Source organism: Lissotriton helveticus, chromosome 8 (genome assembly GCF_964261635.1).
Source record: "Lissotriton helveticus chromosome 8, aLisHel1.1, whole genome shotgun sequence".
Taxonomy (NCBI): Eukaryota; Metazoa; Chordata; class Amphibia; order Caudata; family Salamandridae; genus Lissotriton; species Lissotriton helveticus.
In genome coordinates, this window is record NC_136069.1 from 1,091,937,950 (window position 1) to 1,091,953,378 (window position 15,429).

The following is a 15,429-nucleotide window of genomic DNA, read 5'->3' on the forward strand; positions in this document are numbered from 1 at the left end:
CTTAGTACAGAGTTCCAAACCTCTTTTAATTGTACGACTTTCCCCTTTTTTGTGTGGAGTTTTGTATAGCGCAAAGTTGACCCGAAGGTATCAGAGTGCTTTACATGAGCACCAGTTGCGTTACAGACAGACACATTCATATTTGTTAGGCATGGGGAAATTACATGATTTGCCTAGAATCATAGGATGTTGAGCGTCTCCTCTGAGACTCGAACCCAGTTCCCCAGCTTGGACGTTAACAGCCCTAGCAGTAAGACCACATCCTCTCCCCACTTCTTTTTGCTAAAACATTAAAGAAAATGGCAAAGTCTAAAAAGAAGTAATTATCTCTGGAGGGGCAACCTTTTGAAAATGAGGCTATGCAAATAATTAGCTTCAGGCGCCATGCAATACAGAGGTTGCTGCTCTTGATCTCGCAATTTTTCCCTTACCGATTGGTTGTCGCACTGATTAAAACAAGGCTAAGAGGCTTTAACTGACAGCAGGTGGTTTCTTCTAAAAAGCTCCTTAAGTTTTGTTTTTTTCAGAATTCTTCTGATGGTCACAAAGATAGTAAGCCCCATTTTATCTGGCATCAATAAGCATTTCAAGCGTAACACCCAAATATCTTCTGCCCAAAATATGTATAATGTCCACCTTTATTTAATTTAGGGATCTTTCTTCACAAAGGACTATCACTCTGGATGAAGATACACCACCGTTTACTATTTGGACAGAGATCTCATAGTGCTCACATTATTGCACTAGAGACATCCTTAGTAATAGCTGTTTGCATTTTTAATATGCAGCGTCTTTGTCATGTATTTTCTCCATTGACACCTTAGAGCAGACGACATTTGTGTAATCTCTAAATGTTTCAAAGTAAGACTATTTCAATGGTCTTTAGCTTGGTATCAAAAGTTTACTCCCAACTAGTTTTCAAAATTTTCAAGACACGGCAGCCCACATATTTAGTGGCACCCAACATTACAGCTCAGCTAAGCCTATCCTAAAAGCCCTGCAATGGTTGCCTATTTGCCAAACTATTACTTTAAGACACTGTGTTTCATCCATTGTGTCCTCTACAGTAACTCTCATTGTTACATTTCCAAAAGATTCTTAAATATACTCCAGCTAGGATACTGCTCTCTTGCTCATCAGTAATCCCACAATCCCCTTGTTTTCACAGAGCCCATTTTGGGCGGCAGACCTTTCCGCTCCAGGCTCCTCTGGCCTGGAAACCTTGCTAACGTATGTGCAATGTACACCTATTCACTTAACATTCAGGAAAGGTATTAAAACCCGGCTATTTCAAAAATATAATGCTTCTCATTTAGAATCCTCATTAACTTTAGAGCAGGGAAACTGTTCACTGATGTTGTGTCAATAAATTGGAATAAACAAATACATTGGCTTTTCTGGTCCACACTCCAGTTATGGAAAGCCTAGACGTGGTTACAATGGTTGACGCTACACATACAGCGATTTGTTAACTTTATTTCAGCGATTACAGTTTCCTGTCATTCTTCTCAGCCATATCAGCACTTGTCCAAACAACACTGTTATGTTACACAAACAACACAGCATAAAAGAAACCAATACATTGATCATTTTTATCAGTGGGTGATGTTGTTCTCAGAGAAGTGGCTGAAAGGTGTGTGGGGTGTGTACAAGATGAGTTTGAGAGCAAAAAATATCAAGACTAAGGAGACATATTCCCATGCCTTTAATTCATAACTTTCCACAGTTGGAAACATTAATAAAAAAAATTATACTGAAGAGGAGCCTTCTCAGAGTAAAAATCAAATGCAATGTTACAGCTTTTAATCATATGCTGGTAGACCAAACAGTTCAGGCGTAAAAACTTCCAAAGACTTCAACACCACTGTAGCATCCTTTGTAAGCTCTCTGTTCAGATTTTCATCAGGGACCATGACCACCTGCATCCCAGCTGCTAGTGCTGCCTGAACCCCAAAGGGAGCATCTTCGAACACCAGGCACTGCACATAAAAACAAAATAAAATAAAAATAAGATAAAGAAATGTACAGCACAAAAACACGAAATTGAGCAAAGCATTTGAAATGAAAGGCATACATTATACTTGTACACCATTTTAAGCTCTTAAAGGCTTTACGATCTACCACTTGAAATAATGTTCTGGAAATAGATTTGACACAGAGGATTCACAAAAATTAAATTGAAAGCAGAAGTGGAACTACTTTAAGGGTAGGTACTACTTTTTAGTCAACATGATTATTGTCATAATCACAGCTGAATGACAACGAAAGTGAAACTGTGCATACGGCAAGTACTACTTTATACTCAAACTCAAGAGTGACAAAACTCGAAAAATAGCAAACAGGTTTACAGACTTTTATCCGATAAGTAACTGCTTTAGATTTCGGAGACCATAGTAGAAAAGCAACCGCTTAAGAAATATTATTCAAAGGGCAGGGTGGGGTCAGAGAGTCCTGTGGCGAAGTTGAGGGCCCTACTCTACCTAAGTCAACAACCTTCCCCTTATATAATACTGATGTTGGGAATCAGTACTTTAGAATTTGGGGTGAAATTCCCAAAATTGTTTGGTAGATGTAGTTTTCATTGGAATAATTAGGTAAAAGATTACAAGAACCACAGCTGTTAAATTTTTGGGTGATAATTTTTGTCCCATTGAAACGCATTATAATTAAAGCCTGGATTTGAGGCTTCAACAAGGTGCACAAAGGACGATAAGAGATTTTCATATTAACATAAATCATTTGTTTATGGCATAGGAACTTTAATAATTGTTGGAAACTCTAAGGTGATTTCAACCATATGAAAAATGTTGAGCATCTGCTTCAAGGTTTGTGAGAAAGTAGTGCTCACACATGATTTTCTTATGGTAGTGATGGTAAGAGTTTTAGGGCTAGATGTAGGTAATTTACAATTACCGATTTGAAAATACCGAATTTTACCGATTCGGCATTTTCGAAATCGGTAATTGTAATGTAGATAATAATTCGGTAAAAAATACCGAATCGGTAAGAATCGGTATTTACCGAATCAGTATTTACCGATTCGGTATTTGCCATTCATTCCTATGGGCCTGGAGGCCCATAGGAATGAATGTCAATTACCGAATCGGTAAAATTGTGAAGAAGTCAAGGGTGGCAGGGTGTCACTTTGACCCCCTGTTGCACCCCTGATTAGTGCTGGTGTGCACATGTGGCATACATACATGCCCTAAGGGCATGTACGTCTGTCACATGAGTAAATGCACATTTATGCATTTACATAGGAATTCCTTATTTACCACCAACTAATAGTTGGTGGTAAATAACGAATTCTTAAAGCCCAGAAGCACTGTTTACAGTGCTCCCTACATATCATTTACCGATTCAGTAAATACCGAATCGGTAAATGATGATTCGGTAAATAAAGAATCGGTAAATACCGATTCGTTATTTACCGAATCGGAAACATAGCCACCTACATAGGCAAAGGCTTTTACCGGTCGGTAACGGCCGATTTCGGCCGTTACTGCCCGGTAAAAGCCCACCTACATCTAGCCCTTAGAAGCTTAAAGGAGGCCACATTTTCAACAAGTTTACAAATATATTCTTCTCGGTACAAAAGGGGGTGGTGATGGACGGAGCATCTGAACAAATCAAACACTCACACCCAGTCAACAGATCTGTGAGGGAAGGCATGGCTTGGCAGTTCGGGCTGGACTGTTCCCATGAGGCACAGGGTCAGACTGATTTGCATATGGCCATGTCTGAACTGTGGTGGCAGAGTGGGCTAAAGAACGGTGATGGATTAAACCCAGATCTGTTGACTGGGTGTGAGTGTTTGATTGGTTCAGATGCTCCGTCCATCACCACCCCCTTTTGTACTGCTTTGTTTACCATAAGTTGGCAGGGTATGCTCAGACGTGAGTCCCTTACTCCGTTTGCCACGGGATTCAAGAAAGCCTGGCTGAAGACGGCTGAAATGCCAGAAACCGGTCCTAGGAAGCTTGTTTCCGGTCCAGGGAAGGCATGGCTTGGCAGTTCGGGCTGGACTGTTCCCATGAGGCACAGGGTCAGACTGATTTGCATATGGCCATGTCTGAACTGGGGTGGCAGAGTGGGCTAAAGAACGGTGATGGATTAAACCCAGATCTGTTGACTGGGTGTGAGTGTTTGATTGGTTCGAATGCTCCATCCATCACCACTCCCTTTTGTACCGCTTTGTTCGCCATAAGTTGGCAGGGTATGCTCAGACGTGAGTCCCTTGCTCACTTTGCCACTGGATTCAAGCAAGCCTGGCTGAAGATGGCTGAAATGCCAGAAACCGGTTCTAGGAAGCTTGTTCCAGGTCCAGGGAAGGCATGGCTTGGCAGTTCGGGCTGGACTGTTCCCATGAGGCACAGGGTCAGACTGATTTGCATATGGCCATGTCTGAACTGGGGTGGCAGAGTGGGCTAAAGAACGGTGATGGATTAAACCCAGATCTGTTGACTGGGTGTGAGTGTTTGATTGGTTCAGATGCTCCGTCCATCACCACCCCCTTTTGTACCGCTTTGTTCGCCATAAGTTGGCAGGGTATGCACAGACTTGAGTCCCTTGCTCACTTTGCCACTGGATTCAAGCAAGCCTGGCTGAAGATGGCTGAAATGCCAGAAACCGGTCCTAGGAAGCTCGTTTCCGGTCCAGGGAAGGCATGGCTTGGCAGTTCGGGCTGGACTATTCCCATGGGGCACAGGGTCAGACTGATTTGCATATGGCCATGTCTGAACTGGGGTGGCAGAGTGGGCTAAAGAACGGTGATGGATTAAACCCAGATCTGTTGACTGGGTATGAGTGTTTGATTGGTTCAGATGCTCCGTCCATCACCGCCCTCTTTTGTACCGCTTTGTTTGCCGTAAGTTGGCAGGGTATGCTCAGACGAGAGTCCCTTGCTCACTTTGCCACTGGATTCAAGCAAGCCTGACTGAAGACGGCTGAAATGCCAGAAACCGGTCCTAGGAAGCTTGTTTCCGGTCCAGGGAAGGCATGGCTTGGTAGTTCGGGCTGCACAGTTCCCATGAGGCACAGGGTCAGACTGATTTGCATATGGCCATGTCTGAATTGCGGTGGCAGAGTGGGCTAAAGAACGGTGATGGATTAAACCCAGATCTGTTGACTGGGTGTGAGTGTTTGATAGGTTCAGATGCTCTGTCCATCACCACCCCCTTTTGTACAGCTTTGTTCGCCATAAGTTGGCATGGTATGCTCCGTCGTGAGTCCCTTTCTCACTTTGCCACTGGATTCAAGCAAGCCTGGCTGAAGACGGCTGAAATGCCAGAAACCGGTCCTAGGAAGCTTGTTTCCGGTCCAGGGAAGGCATGGCTTGGCAGTTCGGGCTGGACTGTTCCCATGAGGCACAGGGCCAGACTGATTTGCACATGGCCATGTCTGAACTGGGGTGGCAGAGTAGGCTAAAGAACGGTGATGGATTAAACAAAGATCTGTTGACTGGGTGTGAGTGTTTGATTGGTTTAGATGCTCCGTCCATCCCTACCCCCTTTTGTACCAAATATATTCTTCTGCCATGAGAGGAAAAAGTCTGATACGTCCCGTAACACATGCATTTCCCACAACAGCCGCAGTCTGTCAGTTGACACATCAGTATTCTACTGCAGCTTCACCACAGTGTTTCACTGAGCAACAAGAACACTAGCATTCTATGTTCATAACTAGTGTGTGGAACACTGGTAAGCCATGTTGCTGAACTAGGTGTTGAAGAATTTAAAAGAATTCCTACAGAGAACACTGCAGTAAATGAATAAAATGATTAATTCAATTTTGTCATACAAATGGCTGTGGGGAATGCTACAATGATGACACATTTTCTATAAATTCTCAATTATTTTACTCATCCATGCCAGAAATATGTCTGGCAGGCTGACTGAAACATACTTTCAACAGACAGCAGCAGCTCTCTGTCAGCTGATTCCCTTGAAGCTTCACCACAGATTTTTAATGAACAACTAGAACGTTAACATAATATCTTCATTATAAAATGGGTGCCATGTTGCCAAATAGGATGTGTTCAATTTAAAGTCTTTCCTGTGAAGCAAGCTGAAGCAATTAGCTTCAATGTGTTGTTATAAACATGAAACCAGCAGATTAAAAATCTGAGTGGAAAGCCATAGATTCATAGTCATTTCGTCATAATGTATTTTTAAGGTCTAAAAATATTTAATGAGTGATCTCAATTTAAGTCCAACATCCTTTTTCCACATATGTTTCCTCAGACCACCTACCCTCTCTTGCTAAATGTGTGACAGTAGATTACAGTAGGTACAGGAAACTATTTGCAGACTGATCTCTTATTTAAAAGGAATAGATTTGTGTTCTTATGGAAAGTGAGACCCTTCAAATGAGTTGCTATTTGGACATTTATTTTTTCTTTTAACTTTTTCTCATTAGTCATTAGTTTCACTTTCCTGAATGAGTGTGCCCTGGCCTTCAAGGTATTTTTATTGTGAATTAAATATAAGGAAATTATAAAACACATTTGAAAAGATAAAATATGTATGAATATTATGTCTATAAAAATGTACTGCATACCTTATAGACAGGACACTGGAATTATGTGATTGTGCGATTTTTGCATATTGTAGATTTGCAGCATTAGCCACATAATCCACTCCTAATCTGTATAATCTGCAGGTTTTAACCAAAAAATAATTGCGTTTCTAGCTCAAACAGTTTAAAAGTTACTAAAACACAGCAACATGTGATACCACGCAGTGGAAGGACCTTTTGAAAGGTTGACTGGTCACCCTTATGTTACTTTTTGCTAGATTTGTGTGTTAAACTGGTACTAATCAGGTGCAACCAATGTCTAGACTGTGTTACCAAGTGTAAAAATAAAAAAATTATGAAGTAACACTATCACAAAATGTGCCATAGTATGCAGCATAATTAGCCTTTTCTTGACGCATAATTTAGTCAACACTGCCGCATAACATGGCCTCTCTTGCCACCAAATTCCAGAGGCCCTGTTTATAGACAACTGCAAAGGTAATAATTAACGTTTTTATTGTTTTAAATAAGTACCATTGTAACTGAGGTAGAATACTGATGCTACTTTAAAAAACACCTTTAAAGTATACACAAACAGATTGAAAGCAATGTTTTCAGGGACTCATTCTGTCAGGAACGTGTAGTTGTGGGATAAGAACAATTTTCATGTACATACTTTCAGCAGTATGTGCAGGAAAGTGAATGATTCCAAAGCTGTCATCTCCAGCAGCATGTCTCCCAGTTTAGGTACAGTCTGTTACCTAGGTGTACTCTCTGGTTCTTTATTAAAACTCTGTCATTTTCGCAGGCAGCTTTTATGCTAAGAAGGTGTTGTGATAGTTGTGGAAATTTACCTATGCGTGCTTGACTAGCGCTGACCAAGTTCTGCTACTAAGTCTGAAAACCAATACATAAACGTTTGCAAATGCTAAATTCGCATTGCTGATGTGGCTATGGTCTGTAAGACTTTGTGCTATCGCTATGTGTAACACTGAGCATTTATTCACTTATGTTAATCTTGTTTTCTTCCTTCTCTCCTTCCCCAAATGTAAAACCTAATAAAAACATTTTTAAAAAGGTGTTGTGATATGTGGGTTGGTAACTGTAATGTGGCTTGTCTCTTGTTAACAGCAATGAATCTTCTCTGTAGGTATCGACTTGGTAGGAAGCAATCAAAATGCAGCATTTTTGGTAGGGTACAGCTGTCTGATAGACAATTGTGAACACAGTTGTTGTGATGTCCTCTGCAAGAAAAGCTACTAGACAGCGGAATCGATTGGATGAAAATGTTCATCAAAGATCAAACAGCACCTTGGGATTTGCAGGGAAAACATTGTATGGATTTTGACTTGTGACTGTAAATAGAAACGCACGAATTGTTGACTGGGTAACCGAATGGAACTCAATCCGGTTTTATCTTACGTTGTAATAGCGGGAAAAAACTGAATAATTGTGTTGGTCTGCCAAACGCCAGTCTCTTGACATAGGCGCTTGAATGCAAGAGGTATGGAAATTCTGTACTTAGCAGCTATTTTCTTTTGTTTGCCTCGGTTTGTCTGAAATGGTTGAAGAATTGAAAAATGGGCATTAATGGACAAGGGATTACAGCTCTATTTAGCAGTACATTGAATTCTAAGCACACAATAGAATACACATGTTTTCTTATCCACAAAAGGTAGCAGGACACAATACAAGCTGCAGCGTTGCTTTGATTCGCTAATATGACAATAGAACACACACTTACATATAAAAACATATGATTTTGCATTAAAATTAGGCTATATTTTCCTATGTTATTTTCTTCAATATACTGGCACTGCCATAATCTTTTGTCTCACCTGGGATTGTAAAAAATGTCATTAGAATCCCAATGTCATATTTAAAAAATAAGCAGATGCGAGTATTGAAAGCAGTGCACTTAGAAGGACTGAACAAAAGAGAGAGCACAGCCTTCACCAGAACAGAACTCCGGATATTTCATGTCATTTAATGGTCTTTGCATAACGTTACCGATGGCTCGTCGCTAATTTGTTTGTGCCCTTTACATGCATCTAATACAGTCAATACAAAAATACGGTAAAGTTGAGTCACATAACAAAGTAAAAAAGTTGGAGTTAAAAAGTATCCAGTAAACTTTGTGTTTGGATTTTGTTCCGGTGTCACTGATCACATTTGGGTAGAGTCTAAGTGGGATAGCAGGACACTGTAATTATTGTATTAATATAGCGCGTATTATCCATGTCCAAGCGTTGAAGAGCTTTACCTCGGGAAGCACGCTGCCCCAGAAGCCAAGGTTATAAGCTAGTCCAGATTTATATGCTACGATTGTTTTTTTTGGATTAGTTTTATATGCTCAAGCAAATCATGCCATGCCTTCACTCCAATTTCTTTGTGGTAGCTTAAAGTAATAGACGTTAGGTGTTACTAGTGGTGTTGGAAGGGGTAGTGCAGATGTTTGATGGGGTTAATAGATGAGTTAGAGGGAATAGGCTGTCTGGTTGCTGGAGTGTGACTTTTAAAATAGGAGACATAATACAGAACAAAAGGTAGAATGGCAGAGAGGCATCCCACCACCATATAAACAACATCGATCAGGTGTAAGCAGACTCTTAATGTGGGAGACAGACACATTTGTATTACATGTCTTGCAGAAGCAAAACAGCACTTTTCCTCACCCTCCTTAGGCATTACGAGAGCTAAATGCAGCCTCGTCCAGGGTAAGATATACTTGTGCCTATTATGATTTGTGCTGGTGTCCAATCCCTCATTTCAAAGGCTGACTGATCATTTACAAAAATTGTAAGAAATGGGGTTACTGGTTGACTGGGGTGTAAGCCCTGGTCAAGCAGCAACCACAATCCTTGTCAGGGTGAGGCACAATCAAACCCCAAATGAACCGGTGCTCAACACTCAGGTCCCTTATTTTTATTTAATTTATTTATTTTAAAGGTTTTATATAGCGCTGGCTAGACCCGGAGGTATCAGAGCGCTTTACATGAGCATCAGATCATAGTTACAGGTTACAACGTTACAACGGTTACACAGTTATTAGAACATGGCAACATAGTTACTTGTAAGGTCAAGATAAACAATAAGCACAAATACGTAAGGGGAAAAGCAGGCAAGGGGAAAGATTCAGGGGAGGGGGGAAGGAGCTGGGGAATTAGACTGGTAAAGAAGGTGGGAAAGAGAAGGTTGAGGGTGAAGGACATCGCTTGGAAAGAGGAGGGGAAGGGTGACGGGGACGCAAACCGGTAGACGAGTCAAAGGAACATCCAAAGTCCAGTAAGCTGTGATCCCAGGGGAAGTGGTATTGCTTCCCTATCTCTGTTGCGGGCGGCTCCCTAGGCGCAGTGGACTCTCTCAGCGGGTACGCTGAGACTCCAGAGTATAAATATTGGATCTTTACCCAACAAGGGGAGAAGGGGTGCTTAATCAAAGGGCACAAAGGACAGGGGGCTAGGCAGACTACCAGGCAAGGTGAGGGATTCAGGGGAGAGTGGATAGGAGCTAGGAGCTGGGGAGGTAGACAAAGGGAGAAAGAGTACTAAATGGGAACAGATTTAATGAATGAGTTATTATATAGCCCTGGCTAGACCCGATGGAATCAGAGCGCTTTACATGAGGGACAATAATGTTGCAAATTACATCAGTTACAAATTACATAAGTATCAAGAAAATCATTTAGAGAACATAGGGGACAAGGTGAATGGAGCAGGAAAGGTAAGGGGATAGGGTAAAGGGGTAGGAGGAAAACAGGACGTAGAGACGAGGGGAAATCTGCCCAAGGTCCGGCTTGGTAGGTGATGTCAGGGAGGGGGAGTCCACAACCCATCTCCTCTTTAGCTATATAGTAGCTCTACCGGGCATCAGCCAAATCGCTAGGTCTCCACAGTCTGGGGTAAGTTCCGCAGGTCCAAAGTCCTGATGTGTAGGCAAGTTAGGGTATAGGTTCACGGTCTGGTCAATGTCCAATTGTTGTCCCAGGGAAGTAAAACAACATGTAGGGGACCACTATGGAATCCATCTTGGGGTCAGGCAGGGGACTGTACTGTACACTGGTGGCCATCCTAAGGTTAGGCATCAGGCAGTTAAAGTCAATATCCAGGACAGCGGCCGCCAGAAAATAACAAATCCAGCGTGCACATACCATCACATGCACAGACATGCACAAGCACCCACCATTGAGAGCACACACTCTCCAATGCGCACTGACGCACACAGACAAGCACATAGCCAGAAACATCCAAGAACACAATCACACATAAAATCCAATACTCTAATGCAAAAACACCCATATACATGCACACGCAAACACCATCACATGCACAGACATGCATAATCACACACAAATGTGCTCACTCTCATATACACGCAGGCACGCACATAAAGAAACTATCAAGAACACAAGCACACATACAATCACATGCTCCAGAACAAAAATACCCAAGGACGTACACACAAATACATGCACACACCATCACACGCACAGACATGCACAAGCACACAACAAATGTGCGCAAACACTCTCATGCGAGAACAGAGGGCGCACATACAGAAATATCCACACGCACAAGCATACATACAATCCCATGTTCTAATACAAAAACACTCAAATAAATAAATGCACACACCATCACACGCAGACATAAGCACACAAACAGAAACATATGCGCACACACATAGAATCACATGCTCTAATACAAAAACACCCAAATACATGTCCACACCATTACACGCACAGACATGCACAAGCACACAACAAATGTGAACACAGTCTTTCATATACGCACAGGTGCACACACGTGCGTTCCCGCACCCCCCTCATACACGCACAGAAGCACACACAAAAGCATTCCCATGACACATTTCTCCAGGACTGCCGCAGCATTGATGGCACACAAAGGCAGAGTCAGCGGTATCGATGTCCTGGGGGCGCCTTGGTGTAATAGAGCCTGTTCCTCCTCTCAGTCGCCATCTTAGGGTCAGGCACTTAATGGTGCACAATCGTGGTCGGGCTAAAACATAATGTCTTGCAAAAAGAGCGGGAAAAGCTCGGTACGAGCTGTTCCATGTGCTCCTCACCGACCCTCTGCCCGCTCACCGTCAGGGCCCACCGATCAGGAGTCTGGTCTTCAGGCACACTCCCCTGTCCCTGGGTGCTGGCTGCCACAGATAGATGTTCGTCTCAGGGCAACACAACCCAGGGCACCCCGAATCAGGCCCCCACTGCTATGCAAACTTTCCTCACCACAAGTGTCTGTACTCTGCTGGCCCCCTACGTGCTCAGGGGGTCGCGATGATGCCCCCAGGCTCCGAGCCATGAACAAGGCAGAGCGCGAACCCCGGGCCGACCGATTGCCGCCCGCAGCCCTTCCAAATCTGCACCTCTCCTCGGGTGCAGGCGCCATTTTGAGCTTCATAAGTCAGCAAAGCCCTGGGTACAGATCGTCAGCAGGGACCACCATGCACGGTCCCCAGTGGCAGTGATGTTACTCTGCTCCTCTGTCAACTCCGGTTATCGGCCTCAATTGCTCTTTTCAGGGCATGTAGCAGAAACGAGAGTGACCCCTTTAACCAACCAGGGGATTGGAGTACTTTTAAATAGTAAAATCAAAGGATCCCTTGGCGGACAAATTGATTACTGAAAATCAATTCACACAGATAGCCCATGTATTAGAACTCTACTGAATAGCAACAAAAAGCTTTTCTTCAAAACAATTATACCATAAACAATTTATATAGACCACGTATTTTATTAAAAAAGAGAATACATAACCTCCTGCTCTCAAGCAGATTACAACTAATTGTTAAAATTAATTTCATTTAAAACAGTACCAACATTCATTGTATGTGCTATAGTCTTTCGAGAGACACACTGCTCATAAAACAACACAAAAATAATAATTCTTTCCTTCAAATGCACTAAATCTTTATACAAAATAAAAGAGAAGAAAAGAGAGACATAAAACAGACACCACAGTTTGTCATAAAGTTACACATCAGGGTTTGCACTATTCTGGCTAATCCTTATACCACTCAATTTGTAATCTTTAAAGGATGAGCTGATTTCCCACGATTGTGTTATGAAGCGTCAACACGTTTCGATGGTTTTAAAGAAAATAGTCCATCTTTTTCAAGACAATCACTTTTTGTCTCTCTCAATTTAAAAGGCACTCTTTTCAGGGCAGCCATGACTCACAGGCACTTCACATCCGCTCCCTCTAACAGGAACGGCGGTGCAGAGATCCCACGTTCCGCCCAGCAGGATGCCCCGACTTCCGCTCCCTCGCGTATGTGCCCCGGGCTCGCACAGAGGGCCCCTCAGAAATCGCTACCACACCCGCAGGGCTCTTCAGTGCAATCGAGTCGCAGCAGCCAGCGCACGCGCTCCGCTCGCCGATACCAGAAAGGAGTTGCTCACCCACGCAATGTAATATGTAAAACTAGTCTGAAATGACAAAAATCCAATTAGTAGAACTGGAGAAACTGACTATTTAAAGATTTAATTTAAAATGGTGCCAAAAAGCACAAAGCGCCAACTCTGGATATCTGGGCGCACCAGACCACCACTAAGCCACAGGTTGAGGCCCGCAGCAATGGAGTGCAGGCTGGCTACAGGGACTGAGTTAGGCCCGCTGAATAAGGTACCTTAAATCCTGGCATGCAGGGCCTTGTGTGGATCCGTGTTGAAGGTGCGTCGCACAGTCAACGCGATGGGTCGGTTCAGAGATTCGGTGAGGCTGACATGCGAGGGCCTGCGTCATCATCGAGGATCTTGTTGGCGGGGCTTGCAATACGAAGCCGGGTGTCAAGGATGCAGAGTCCAGTCGAGGTGATCCGCTGGTTTCTAAGAGTTGCAAGGCTGATTTGCAGAGTCTGGTGTCATTGTCATGGCTGCTGTTGATGAGAGATGCAAGGGCCCGCACCAATGATGAATTGCGCAGTCTTGGCGATGCAGTGGTTCAGAAGAGCTGGGATGTGATGCAGGTCTTTGCGACTGGTCCAATCCAAGCAGCAGGAGCAATGCATCGGTTCTGCTAGGGTTTGCCCCATGCAGCAGAAGAGATGCACAAGTTCTGCTGGATTCACAACGGCTGGCAAAGCACTTTAAGCTCTCTTCTTAGGGTCCAGGACTGAGATGCCACCACTTGGTAGGGTAAATGCACAGATGGCAGAGTCCAGATACAAGGCTGTTGGAAGCCTGTTTTGTCGCTGAGGCTTCAGATCACAAGAGCAGCAAAATAGCCCTTGGAGTCACTCCGGGTCCTGGGTTCAATAGATGCAGGCCCAGTCCTTTTCACCCAGCCAAGAGGGCAGCAGGTCAGCCCAGCGGGAAGCATTTCGTTCAGTGCAGCAGTCCAGTAGTGTGGAAATCCATCTAGCAACAGAGCAGTCTTTCTTCCTGCCAGAGTATACACAGGTCCAGAAGTGTACTGAAGAGTTAGTGTCTGAGGTCCAGAATGTATACCCAGCTGTGCCTATGAAGTGAGGGAGAAGCTCATACGGTTTCCCTCTGAAGTGCCCAGGCATCCAGCCTTCCCTATACTGGCTCCAGACTAAATGCAGGGGGTATGCAGCCACTGGTGTGGAGGCAGGACACACTTTATTCAGGTGTAAGTGGGGCTGAGCCCAGCTCCTCGTTCCTGTCCTGCCAGTGATCGCCCATCCAGGCACACCCACGCTTCCTATTGTGTGTGGCTTTCTAGGAGGAATAAACAAAGCCCAGCTGTCATCTACACCCAGTTGTTGTGAAGTTAGCAGGCTAGTGGTTGTGGGTGGAGCTTAGGGGGTGGACAGGAAGAGGAGGGAACCGACGAGGGAGAGGCAGTTAGAGTAGGGACAGGGTAGAGACAAGTAGCTGTTAATAAAGCTCCATTAATTAAGAACCTGTATCTGTGGTTCTTTGTAGCAGGATGCTACAACTGGCGACGAGGGTGGGATAGAGCAAGCCCCACTGTGTGCAGAGTCTCACAAGGACGCCCTGTCCCGAGCAGCTTCAAAAACGCAAAAACGCTGCTGAATGGAGCCACGCTGCCGCCTGAAGGAAGAGGCCAGCAGCTGTCAAGATTGCCCTTCAAAGTCTGTGAGGTAGCAGAGGGGCCGAAGAAACGAGCGCTGAACCGCTCGAGAGCCAAGCAGTCGATCGCGTTGAAACGCATCGCACGCTGGAAGCGTGTGCCCTGGGTGAGTGGCCCGTGTGCAGAGATCGGGAGCCCACTCCGACCCTGTACTGTGCCCAGGAAGGAAGAAGAAGTGCCCCAGAGCCGTGGACGGCGTCCACGACGTGCCGCCAGCAAGCGCTGCTAAGAGCGCTGCAATTTGAGCCCAGACGCTGTCGGAGATCGGGAAAACCTCACGCCTAACGCGTGAGGTTTGGCAGGTCGTCGGCGCGAGAGAGCGGGAACTACGAATGTGAGCTGGGCGCTCACCCCAATCTCACCTGATGTCCATAGTAGCTGAGGAGGAGTGAATCCTGGTGTGGACTGCCCCCAGAAGCCAACCGCTGGTGAGTCCTGAGTGACCTCGAATGAATGAGCCTGGAGAGCCAGCCTCGTGTGTGCCTGCAGTGACGGCGGCCATCTTGAAGTCAGGCATCCGGTAAAGACAACCCTGTATAGAGTGAAGGCGGCCATTTTGAAGTCAGGCACCAAGGAAAAGTAACAAGCATTGGCGGAAAAAAAAAAACAAGCATTGGTACCCAGGAACAAACAAGCATTGGCAAGGAAACAAGCATTGGCGCCTGGAAATAAACAAGCATTGGTTAAGAAACAAGCATTGGTACCAGAAATAATTTTTTTTTTTTTTTAAAAAGCATTGGTGCCCGAAATAATCAAGCATTGGCAAAGAAACAAGCATTGGTACCTGAAAGTAAACAAGCATTGGTGAGACCAAGTGAGTGTGACAAAGACA

At 44.3% G+C, this 15,429-nt stretch overlaps 1 protein-coding gene across 1 annotated transcript in view; it reads right to left on the minus strand.

The window, feature by feature from the left end:
- Positions 1-1,689: 1,689 nt before the first annotated feature.
- Positions 1,690-15,429, minus strand: part of PUDP (pseudouridine 5'-phosphatase) — a 937,915-nt gene continuing 924,175 nt past the window's right edge. Inside the window, exon 4 of the mRNA XM_078657972.1 lies at positions 1,690-1,979. Within this exon, the coding sequence (XP_078514098.1) occupies positions 1,803-1,979 (177 nt within the window). The 3' untranslated portion in view covers positions 1,690-1,802. The remainder of the gene's footprint in view (positions 1,980-15,429) is intronic.